A 12415-nucleotide genomic window follows, 5' to 3' on the forward strand; every position below is an offset into this window, starting at 1 on the left:
TCCCCGGGCCGCCGGCGGCTCGTGTCGGTGCCCACACGTGCGCTGAGAATCCCTAATGCGTCTGTCCTGCCCTTAAAGCGAATTCCCGCTGCCCACACGTGCGCCGAGAATCCCTAATGCGTCTGTCCTGCCCTTAAAGCGAATTCCCGCTGGGTCCTGCTCCCGGCGGGACGCGGCTGCCATGGCTGACGAGGAGCTGGGGCCCAGAGCTACCAGGAGGGGCACTTTGTCCCCGGGCAGCGCCCGCGGCGGTGCCACCGAGTCCAGCACGCTGCTCCAGGAGCTCCGGGGCAACATCTCGTAAGGGCGGGGCCCCGGGAATTCGGGAATTCCCCCAGGGCGCCCCAGGCGGGGCCCAGGGGATGGGGACCGGGGATTCGGAGCCCTGGGCGCTGGAGGGAGGAGAGGTGGGGACAGAGGTGCCCCTTTTGGTGCCAAAGCAGTCCAGCACGCCCCCGGTGCGGTGGGATCCATCCTGGATCCGTCCTGGATCTCTGAGCTCTGGAAGGAGTCTTGGGAAGAGCCGGAATTGCGATCCCAGGATTTTCTGGGCTCATCCCTGACTCGTCGCGGCCTCTGTCCCACGCAGCAAATCCGTGCAGAGCAAGGTGGACTCCATCCTGGTGAGTGTTCCCCTGGAATGCTGGGCTGGAGGGCAGGGAATTCCCACGTCTGCTGGCTGATCCCGTTGTTCCTCGGGCTCATCCCGGTGGATCCGTCACCTTGTCCTTGTCCCGGGAGCGCAGCAGGACGTGCAGAAGTTCTCGGACAGCGACAAACTCTACCTGTACCTGCAGCTGCCCTCGGGGCCCAGCCTGGGCGAGAAGAGGTGAGGGGGGATCCGTGGGGTGGGATCCCTGGGAATGGGATCTGTGGGGTGAGGTGAGGTGGGATGGGAATGAGAGAGTGGGAGGGTTTGGGATGGAGGTGGAATGGAATGAAGCTGGGACAGGACTGGATCAGGATGGAGCTGATGAGGTGGGGTGGGATCCATGGGATGGGATGGCACAGACAGGGATGCTCCAGGGTGGATCTGTCGGACCAGAGCCAGGACAGAGATGCCGACTGCCTCTTCTCCCTGTGCCTCCCCTCCCTGTCCGTGCCTCCCATCCCTGGCCGTGCCTCCGGTCCCCGGCCGTGCCTCCCGTCCCCGGCCGTGCCTCCGGTCCCCGGCCGTGCCTCCGGTCCCTGCTGCGGCTCGCCTGGCCCGGGATCCCCGCGGAGCAGCAGCAGCGGCTCCTCGCTGGAGCTGAGCGCGCTGGGCACGGCCGAGCACATGCACGCCTGCAGCTGGATCCGCAACCACCTGGAGGAGCACACGGACACCTGCCTGCCCAAGCAGGACGTCTACGACGCCTACAAGTGAGCCGGGGTGTCCCACAGCACCGTGTCCCCATGGCCCGTGTGCCCGGGGACCCGTGTCCCGGTGTCCCACATCACCCTGTCCCGGTGTGCCATATCCTTCTCCTGGTGTCCCACATCACCCTGTCCCGGGGTCCCACATCACCCTGTCCCGGTGTGCCACATCACCCTGTCCTGGTGTCCCACATCACCCTGTCCTGGTGTGCCACATCACCCTGTCCTGGTGTCCCATATCCCCATGTCCTGGGTGTCCCATGTCCTTCTCCTGGTGTCCCACATCACCCTGTCCCGGTGTGCCATATCCCCATGTCCTGGTGTCCCATGTCCCCATGTCCTGGTGTCCCATGTCCTTCTCCTGGTGACCCACATCACCCTGTCCTGGTGTCCCATGTTCTCTTTCCTGGTGTCCCATGTCTCCCCATCCTGGGAGCCCTGCTGCTCCGGGATTCCCTGGCACTATCCCGAGATTCCTTGGCACTATCCCGGGATTCCCTGGCAGTATCCTCGGATTCCCTGGCAATACCCTGGGATTCCCTGGCACTATCCCGAGATTCCCTGGCAATACCCTGGGATTCCCTGGCACTATCCCGGGATTCCCTGGCAGTATCCCGGGATTCCCTGGCAATACCCTGGGATTCCCTGGCACTATCCCGGGATTCCCTGGCAATACCCTGGGATTCCCTGGCACTATCCCGGGATTCCCTGGCACTATCCCGGGATTCCCTGGCACTATCCCGGGATTCCCTGGCAATACCCCGGGATTCCCTGGCACTATCCCGAGATTCCCTGGCACTATCCCGGGATTCCCTGGCAATACCCTGGGATTCCCTGGCACTATCCCGGGATTCCCTGGCAATACCCCGGGATTCCCTGGCAGTATCCTGGGATTCCCTGGCACTATCCCGGGATTTCCTGGCACTATCCTGGGATTCCCTGGCACTATCCCGGCATTCCCGGTGACGCCAGGCCCCTCCCCGCAGGCGCTACTGCGACAACCTCGGCTGCCGCCCGCTGAGCACGGCCAACTTCGGGAAGATCATCCGGGAAATCTTCCCCAACATCAAAGCCCGGCGCCTGGGAGGCCGCGGACAATCCAAATATCCTTCCCCAGGCTGGAATTCCTGGTGCCAGCTACTCTTTTTCACGTTTTTTCCTGGTTTTTTTCTTGTTTTTTTCCCATTTTTCCTATTCTTTTTCTGGTTTTCCCGGTTTTCCCCAGTTTTTCCCATTCCTGAGGGTTCTTCAGGGGTTGGTTCCCGGTTTTTTGGGCTTGGGAAAAAATCCTTGACCCTCCCAACGTACTGCTATGGCGGGATCCGGAGGAAGACCGTGGTCAGCCTTCCTCCCCTGCCCAGCCTGGACCTCAAAGTGACCGAGACGGTGAGAGCTGATGGGATGGGATGGGATGGGATGGGATGGGATGGGATGGGATGGGATGGGATGGGATGGGATGGGATGGGATGGGATGGGATGGGAGGGGAGGGGAGGGGAGGGGAGGGGAGGGGAGGGGAGGGGAGGGGAGGGAAGGGTGGGATGCAGGTCCTGCTTTGCTCCATGAATCCCATCCTGTCCCCATCAGTCTCCGTGAGCTCATTCCCGTGTCCTGCTCAACACCATGACCCTCCTGCTGTCCCTGTTCCTGTCCCCTGCTGTCCCTGTCCCTGTCCCTGTCCCTGTCCCTCTCCGACGTCCCCTGCTGTCCCTGTCCCCGTGTTGTCCCTGTCCCTGTCCCTGTCCCCTGCTGTCCCTGTCCCTGTCCCTGTCCCTGTCCCTGTCCCTGTGCCATCCCTGTCCCTGTCCCCTGCTGTCCCTGTCCCTGTCCCTGTCCCTGTCCCTGTGCTGTCCCTGTCCCCTGCTGTCCCTGTCCCTGTGCCATCCCTGTCCCTCTCTGACATCCCCTGCTGTCCCTGTCCCTGTCCCTGTCCCTGTGCCATCCCTGTCCCTCTCTGACGTCCCCTGCTGTCCCTGTCCCTGTCCCTGTCCCTGTCCCTGTGCCATCCCTGTCCCTGTCCCCGTGCTGTCCCTGTCCCTGTCCCCTGCTGTCCCTGTCCCTGTGCCATCCCTGTCCCTGTCCCCTGCTGTCCCTGTCCCTGTCCCTGTCCCTGTCCCTGTGCCATCCCTGTCCCTCTCCGACGTCCCCTGCCGTCCCTGTCCCTGTGCCATCCCTGTCCCTCTCTGACGTCCCCTGCTGTCCCTGTCCCTGTCCCTGTCCCTGTCCCTGTCCCCTGCTGTCCCTGTCCCTGTCCCTGTGCCATCCCTGTCCCTCTCTGACGTCCCCTGCTGTCCCCGCAGGCGGAGCTGGCCGAGCTGGCGCACTCCTACAGCAGCGAGGTGACGGAGGCCGCGTGTGCCCTGACGTGCGACTGGGCCGAGAAGATCCTGCGCCGCTCCTTCAACAACATCGTGGAGGTGGCGCAGTTCCTGCTGCAGCAGCACATCATCAGCCCCCGCTCGGCCCACGCCGACCTGCTCATGGCCATGGTGGTCCAAGGTCAGCCAGGGACAGCGGGGACACTGCCACCCCCTTGGGGACATCCCCTGGGGACACTGCCACCCCCCTGGGGATGCTGCCACCCCCCTGGGGACACTGCCATCCCCCCTGGGGACACTGCCACCCCCGTGGGGACATTGCCATCCCCCTGGGGACACTGCCACCACCCTGGGGACACTGCCATCCCTGTGGGGACACTGCCACCCCCTTGGGGACATCCCCTGGGGACACTGCCACCCCCCTGGGGATGCTGCCACCCCCCTGGGGACACTGCCACCCCCCTGGGGTCGTGGGTTGGACATGAACGGGGATTGGGGTGGGCGTGGCCTCGTGGTCGATGTCCCTATATGGTAAAAGGGGCGTGGTCTCGTGCAGCTGGGGGCGGGGTCTCCCCACGGGACAAGCCCCGGGCGCCCCGCGGGTTCCGCGTTCACCAAAATCGGCGATTTCGGGGGAAAATCGCCCCGCATGTCGCTGTCACCGCCCGGGGGGCTGCGATGGGGTGTCCCACCCCTGTCAGTGTCCTCTTGCACTCTGCCATGTCCCCTCCACAGTTCCAGTGTCCTCTCCCCACTCCCAGTGTCCCCTCCCCATTCCCAATGTCCCCTTCCCACTCCCAATGTCCTCTCCACAGTTCCAGCATCCCCTCCCCACTCCCAGTGTCCCCTCCACAGTTCCAATGTCCCCTTCACAGTTCCAGTGTCCCTTCCACAGTTCCATCATCCCCTTCCCACTCCCAGTGTCCCTCCCCACTCCCCGTGTCCCCTGCCCCCCCGGTCACATCCCCTCCTCCCCCAGAGAACACGGACAAGCCCCCCCAGGAGCCTCGGCCAGCCGCAGCCCCCAAGAAGAACGGCCCGGACCCCTCGGACAGCGGCCAGGAGCAGGTGAGGACCCCCCGGCCCCCTCCCCAGCCCGCCGGGCGCTCGGCGCTGCCCGCAGCCCTGAGCGCAGCCCCTCGGCGCAGGCCAAGAAGGACGCGGTCCCCAAGGGCCCCGTGTGTTCTCCGCGGCCGGACAAGAAGAGGCCGGCGGAGCCGCCGCGGCCGGGCAGCAGCCCGCAGGTGACGGCGCTGGTGGCGCGGCTGCCGCTGCTGCTGCCGCGCGTCCCCGCGGCGGAGCGGCCGCCGGGCCCCGGCGCGCCGCCGGCCCGCCCGGCGCCGCCGCTGCTGGTGCCGCGGCTGGGTGGCACGGTCAAGGTGGCGCTGCCGCTGCCCGTGGGCACCGCGCTGGCCCCGGGCCCCGCCGCCATCCCCGTGCTCAACGTGCTGCTGCCCGGCGTGGGGGTCCCCGCGGCCGAGACCCCCGGCGGCGGCGCCCGGGCGGCGGGGGACGGCGATGCCCAGCGCGGCAAGGGCACCAAGCGGGCGCCGGAGGCGGCCGGCGACGGCGGCGCGCACAAGAGGCGGCGCGGGAGGCCCCGCAAGCGGCCCGGGGACGCGGCGATGTCGCCCGAGGACGCGGAGGTCCCCAGGGGGGACGAGGGAGGGGATTCGCCGGGCCCGGGGGGGTCACCCGGGGGTGGCAGTGCCACCGTGCCCGGTGGGGACAGGGGGGTCGCGGGCGGTGCTGCTGAGGCTGCTGGGGACAGCATGGAGGTGGACAGTGACACGGCGGCTGGGGGGGACAGCCCGGTCAGTGGCAGTGCCACTGTCCCCCCTGGGGACAGCCCGGTCAGTGGCAGTGCCACTGTCCCCTCTGGGGACAGCTCGGTCAGTGGCAGTGCCACTGTCCCCCCTGGGGACAGCCCATTCAATGGCAGTGCCACCACCCCCATTGGGGACAGCCCAGTCAATGGCAGTGCCACTGTCCCCTCTGGGGACAGCTCGGTCAGTGGCAGTGCCACCACCCCCCTTGGGGACAGCCCAGTCAATGGCAGTGCCACCACCCCCATTGGGGACAGCCCAGTCAGTGGCAGTGCCAACGTCTCCCTTGGGGACAGCTCGGTCAGTGGCAGTGCCATTGTCTCTGTTAGTGACAGCTCAGTCAGTGACAGTGCCACTGTCCCTGTTAGTGACAGCTCAGTCAGTGACAGTGCCACTGTCCCTGTTAGGGACAGCTCAGTCAATGACAGTGCCACTGTCCCTGTTAGAGACAGTTCTGTCAGTGCCAGTGTCACTGTCCCCCTTGGGGACAGCTCTGTCAGTGGCAGTGCCATTGTCTCTGTTAGTGACAGCCCAGTCAGTGACAGCGTCTTTGGTGGTGCGTCTGCTGGTGGTGGCAGTGCCACTGTCCCCATTAGTGACAACTCAGTCAATGGCAGTGCCACTGTCCCCGTTAGTGACAGCCTGGTCACTGGCAGTGCCATTGTCCCCGTTGGGGACAACCCAGCTGAGGGAAGTGCCACCACCCCCCTTGGGGACAGCCCGGTCAGTGGCAGTGCCACTGTCCCCCTTGGGGACAGCCCGGTCAGTGGCAGTGCCAGCTTCCCCGGTGGTGGCTATCCTGGTGGTGGCAGTGCCACTGTCCCTGTCAGGGACAGCTCACCCATGGTCAGTGACACTGAGGACGGGTGGGACACTGGCAGTGTCACCATGGAGGACGAACCCGTCACTGGCAGTGCCACCACTGAGGATGGGCCAGACGCTGGCAATGCCACTGTCCCCGTCAGGGACAGGCCGGACACTGGCAATGACACCATGGAGGATGGGCTGGACGCTGGCAGTGCCACTGTCCCCATCAGGGACAGGCTGGACGCTGGCAGTGCCACTGTCCCCGTCAGGGACAGGCTGGACACTGGCAGTGCCACTGTCCCCGTCAGGGACAGGCCGGACGCTGGCAATGACACCATGGAGGACAGGCCGGACGCTGGCAGTGCCACTGTCCCCGTCAGGGACAGGCTGGACGCTGGCAATGACACCATGGAGGACAGGCCGGACGCTGGCAGTGCCACTGTCCCCGTCACGGACAGGCTGGACGCTGGCAATGACACCATGGAGGACAGGCCGGACACTGGCAGTGCCACTGTCCCCGTCAGGGACAGGCCGGACGCTGGCAGTGCCACTGTCCCCGTCAGGGACAGGCTGGACGCTGGCAATGACACCAGTCCTGTCAGGGACAGCTCACCCAAGGGCAGTGACACTGGGGACAGGCTGGACGCTGGCAGTGCCACCATGGAGGACAGGTCTGTCACTGACAGTGCCACCATCCCTGTCAAGGACAGCTCATCCCAGGGCAGTGACACTGGGGACAGGCCAGTTGGTGGCAATGCCACCGTCCCTGTCAGGGACAGCTCATCCCAGGCCAGTGCCACCACTGGGGACAGGCCGGTCACCAGGAGTGCCACCATTCCCATCAGGGACAGCCCAGCTGGTGGCAGTGCCACCATCCCTGTCAAGGACAGCTCACCCAGGGCCAGTGCCACTGGGGACAGGCCAGTCAGTGGCAATGCCACCGTTCCTGTCAGGGACAGCTCATCCCGGGTCAGTGCCACTGCTGGGGACAGGCCGGTCACCAGGAGTGCCACCATTCCCATCCGGGACAGCCCAGCTGGTGGCAGTGCCATCAAGCCTGTCAGGGACAAGCCAGCCCCTGGCAGTGCCACTGTCCCCAGTAAGGACAGCCCCTCCAGGGCCAGTGTCACCAGGGACAGGTCGGTTGCTAGAAGTGCCACTGTCCCCACCGCTGGTGGCAGTGCCAGCATCCCTGTCAAGGACAGTCCCTCCAGGATCAGTGCCACCAGTGGGGACAGGCCAGTCAGGGGTGGTGGCACCATCAGGGACAGCACGACTGGTGGCAGTGGCACCATCCCCGTCAAGGACAGTCTGGCCAGGGACAGTGCCACTGTCCCCAGGCAGGACAGCTCATCCCGGGGCAGTGACGCTGCTGGGGACAGGCCGGTCACCAGGAGTGCCACCATCTCTGCCAGGGACAAGCCAGGCCCTGGCAGTGCCACCGTCCCTGCCAGGGACAGCTCATCCCAGGCCAGTGTCACCACTGGGGACAGGCCGGTCACCAGGAGTGCCACCGTCCCTGCCAGGGACAGCCCAGCTGGTGGCTGTGGCACTGTCCCTGGCAAAGACAGCTCACCCAGGGCCAGTGCCACTGGGGACAGGCCAGTCGGTGGCAGTGCCACCATTCCTGCCAGGGACAAGCCAGGTCCTGGCAGTGCCACCGTCCCTGTCAGGGACAGCTCACCCCGGGGCATTGTCACCACTGGGGACAGGCCGGTCACCAGGAGTGCCACCGTCCCTGCCAGGGACAAGCCAGTCTCCAGCAGTGCCACTGTCCCTGGGAGGGACGGCTCACCCAGGGGCGGTGGCACTGGGGACAAAGCGGTGACCAGCAGTGCCACCATCCCTGCCAGGGACAAGCCAGTCAGTGGCAGTGCCACCATTCCCATCAAGGACAGCTCACCCCGGGCCAGTGCCACCACTGGGGACAGGCCGGTCACCAGGAGTGCCACCGTCCCTGTCAGGGACAGCCCAGCTGGTGGCCGTGCCACTGCACCAGTCAAGGACAGTCTGGCCAGGGGCAGTGGCACCACTGGGGACAGATCAGTCAGTGGCAGTGCCACCGTCCCTGCCAGGGACAAGCCAGTCTCCAGCAGTGCCACTGTCCCTGGGAGGGACGGCTCGCCCAGGGGTGGTGGCACTGGGGACAAAGCGGTGACCAGCAGTGCCACCGTCCCTGCCAGGGACAGCTCCTCCAGGGGCAGTGCCACTGCTGGGGACAGGCTGGGCAGGGGCAGTGGCAGTGTCCCCACCAGGGACAGGTCACCCAGGGCCACTGCTGTTGGGGACAGGCTAGTGAGGAGCGGTGCCACCGCTGGGGACAGGCTGGGCAGGGGCAGTGCCACCATCCCCACCAGGGACAGGTCACCCAGGGACAGTGGCAGTGGGGACAGGCCGGGCAGGAGCAGTGCCACCGTCCCTGTCAGGGACGGCGCAGCCAGGGGCAGTGCCACCACTGGGGACAGGCCAGTTGCTGGCAGTGGCACTGTCCCCATCAGGGACAGCTCAGATGGTGGCAGTGCCACCATCCCTGTTAAGGACAGGTCAGTGAGAGCCAGTGTCACCACTGGGGACACACCGGGCAGGGGCAGTGGCACCGCTGGGGACAGGCCAGGCAGGGGCAGTGCCACTGTCCCTGTTAAGGACAGCTCAGCCAGGGGCACTGCTACCACTGGGGACAGATCAGTCAGTGGCAGTGCCACCGTCCCTGCCAGGGACAAGCCAGTCTCCAGCAGTGCCACTGTCCCTAGGAGGGATGGCTCACCCAGGGGGGGTGGCACTGGGGACAAAGCGGTGACCAGCAGTGCCACCATCCCTGCCAGGGACAGCTCCTCCAGGGGCAGTGCCACCGCTGGGGACAGGCTGGGCAGGGGCAGTGGCAGTGTCCCCACCAGGGACAGGTCACCCAGAGACGGTGGCACTGGGGACAGGCTGGGCAGGGGCAGTGCCACCATCCCCACCAGGGACAGGTCACCCAGGGACGGTGGCACTGGGGACAGGCTGGGCAGGGGCAGTGGCAGTGTCCCCACCAGGGACAGGTCACCCAGAGACGGTGGCACTGGGGACAGGCTGAGCAGGGGCAGTGGCAGTGTCCCCACCAGGGACAGGTCACCCAGGGACGGTGGCACTGGGGACAGGCTGGGCAGGGGCAGTGCCACCACCAGGGACAGGTCACCTAGGGCCACTGCTGTTGGGGACAGGCCAGGTAGGAGCAGTGCCACTGTCCCCACCAGGGACAGGTCACCCAGGGACAGTGGCAGTGGGGACAGGCTGAGCAGGGGCAGTGCCACCACAGGGGACAGGCCGGGCAGGGGCAGTGGCAGTGTCCCCACCAGGGACAGGTCACCCAGAGACGGTGGCACTGGGGACAGGCCGAGCAGGGCCAGTGCCACTGTCCCCACCAGGGACAGGTCACTCAGGGACAGTGGCACTGGGGACAGGCCAGTTAGTGGCAGGGCCATTGTCCCTGCCAGGGACAGCGCAGCCAGGGGCAGTGCCACGACAGGGGACAGGCCAGGCAGGGGCAGTGCCACCATCCCCACCAGGGACAGGTCACCCAGAGACAGTGGCAGAGGGGACAGGCCGGGCAGGGGCAGTGCCACCACTGGGGACAGGCCGGGCACTGCCAGGGGCAGTGTCCCCAGCAGGGACAGCGCAGCCAGGGCCAGTGGCAGCGGGGTCAGGCTGGTCAGGGACGGTGCCACCGTCCCCGTCAGGGACAGGTCACCCAGGGCCAGTGGCACTGTCCCCATCAGGGACAGGTCACCCAGGGCCTCTGACCCTGGGGACAGGCTGGGCAGGAGCAGTGCCACTGTCCCCACCAGGGACAGCCCAGCTGGCACGGTCAGGGACGTGCCAGTCTCTGGCACTGCCACTGTCCCCACCAGGGACAGCCCATCCAGGGGCAGTGCCACTGTCCCCGTTGAGGACAGGCCGGTCAGTGGCACTGCTGGGGACAGGCTGGGCACTGACAGTGGCACCCCTCCTGGCAGGGACTGCCCCTCCAGGGACAGTGGCACCGCTGGGGACAGGCTGCTCTCTGGCAGTGCCACCGTCCCTGTCCGGGACAGCCTGTCCAGGGGTACTGCCACCATCGTGGACACGCCCGTCACCAGCAGTGTCACCCGCACTGCCACCGTCCCCGTCAGCGACAGCCCGTTCTGGGCCCGTGGCACCCCTGGGGACGGCGCGCTGGCCGGCAGTGCCACCGTGCCCACCAGGGACTGCCCGTCCAGGGGCACTGCCACCATCGTGGACGCGCTGGTCACGCTCAGCGGCACCGTGATGGACAGGAGGATCCTGGGCAGCGTCACCGTCCCCGTCAAGGCCAGCCTGGCCAGGGGCACTGTCACCTTCGTGGACACGCCCGTCTACGTCAGTGCCACCGTCCTCGTTGGGGACTCCATCCCCAGGGTCACTGCCACCATCGTGGAATCCAGGGTGCCCGCCCATGCCTTCCTCCCCCTCGGGGACGCGCTGGCCTGTGGCAGTGCCACCGTCCCTGTCAGGGAGTGCCCGTCCAGGGACGGTGCCACCGTCCCCATCGGGGACTGCCCGTCTGGGGACAGTGCCACCCTCCTTGCTGGGGCCGGGGCAGGGGGTGGCAGTGCCACCGTCCCTGTCAGGGAGTGCCCATTGAGGGACAGTGCCACCCTTGGGGACAGGCACGTCCCTGGCACTCCCCCCGTCATGGACACGCCAGTCAGTGGCAGTGCCACCATCCCTGTCAGGGACTGCCCGTCCAGGGACGGTGGCACTGTCCCTGTCAGGGACTGCCCATCGAGGGACAGTGCCACCCTCCCTGTCAGGGACTGCCCGTCCAGGGGAAGTGCCACCCTTGGGGACAGGCACGTCACTGGCACTCCCCCTGTCATGGACACGCCAGTCAGTGGCAGTGCCACCATCCCTGTCAGGGACTGCCCGTCCAGGGGCAGTGCCACCCTTGGGGACAGGCACATCCCTGGCAGTGGCAGTGGCGCCCTTGGGGACAGGCCTGGCAGTGCCACCGCGCCCGCCAGGCCCGTCACTCCCGTCCGCGTCAGCGTCATCAGGGACGGCAGGACGGGCACCAGGGTGGCACCGGAGGCCGTGGCACGGCGGGGGCACAGCCAGGCCGGGTCCCCCCTGGGGGACACGCAGGGACAGCCCTGCTCCGGGCACCGCGAGGCACACGCGAGGGCGGGCACAGGGAGGGGGTCCCCTGCGCCACACCAGTAAAAACCAGTAAAAACCAGTCACTGCGGTGTGGCTGTCGTGTCTGTGAGCGCGGGCACTGGGTGGGGACACTGGGAGTGGGAAGGGGACACGGGGAGTGGGAAGGGGGACACTGGGAGTGGGGAGGGGGCATTGGAACTGTGGAGGGGACATGGCAGAGTGGGAAGGGGACACGGGGAGTGGGAAGGGGGACACTGGGAGTGGGGAGGGGACATGGGGAGTGGGAAGGGGACATTGGGAGTGGGGAGGGAACACGGGGAGTGGGGAGGGGACATTGGAACTGTGGAGGGGACATTGGGAATGGGGAGTGAACACGGGGAGTGGGAAGGGGACATGGGGAGTGGGAAGGGGGACACTGGGAGTGGGGAGGGGACATTGGGAATGGGGAGGGGACATTGGGAATGGGGAGGGGACACTGGAACTGTGGAAGGGACATGGCAGGAAGTGTGGAAGAGGACACTGACAGGGGTGGGACACCCCATCGCAGCCCCCCGGGCGGTGGCAGCGACATGCGGGGCGATTTTCCCCCGAAATCGCCGATTTTGGTGAACGCGGAACCCGCGGGGCGCCCGGGGCTTGTCCCGTGGGGAGACCCCGCCCCCAGCTGCACGAGACCACGCCCCTTTTACCATATATGTATAGACCACGCCCCTCGTCGCTGCAAGCCACGCCCACACCCCACACAGGCCACGCCCCCACGCGCTCACGGGCGCGCAACCAGCCCAGGCCCCGCCCCCGGCCCCGCCCCGGCGGAGCCCGCGCGCGCCGCCGGGCCGGCAGGGGGCGCTGCGGCGGGGCCGCCCCTCAGCGCCGTGAGGCGGCGCCGGGCCGGGGCAGCTGCGCCGGGCCCGGAGCTGCGCCGCGCTCCGCTCGGGCTCGGGCCGCGCTCCGCCGCT

General features: G+C 67.3%; 1 protein-coding gene across 1 annotated transcript; it reads left to right on the top strand.

Annotated features, from left to right (window-relative positions):
• Positions 1-138: 138 nt before the first annotated feature.
• On the top strand, positions 139-11538 carry LOC144248404 (DNA-binding protein RFX5-like). Its single transcript, XM_077790577.1, has 11 exons — positions 139-300; positions 590-623; positions 747-829; positions 1234-1362; positions 2343-2459; positions 2661-2748; positions 3655-3853; positions 4652-4740; positions 4821-5362; positions 5693-5731; positions 11330-11538. The coding sequence occupies exons 1-11, from the start codon at positions 182-184 to the stop codon at positions 11520-11522; spliced, it is 1632 nt and encodes a 543-aa protein (XP_077646703.1). The 5' UTR covers positions 139-181; the 3' UTR covers positions 11523-11538.
• The last annotated feature ends 877 nt before the right edge of the window (positions 11539-12415 follow it).

This window comes from Lonchura striata, unplaced genomic scaffold (assembly GCF_046129695.1).
Source record: "Lonchura striata isolate bLonStr1 unplaced genomic scaffold, bLonStr1.mat Scaffold_106, whole genome shotgun sequence".
Taxonomy (NCBI): domain Eukaryota; kingdom Metazoa; phylum Chordata; class Aves; order Passeriformes; family Estrildidae; genus Lonchura; species Lonchura striata.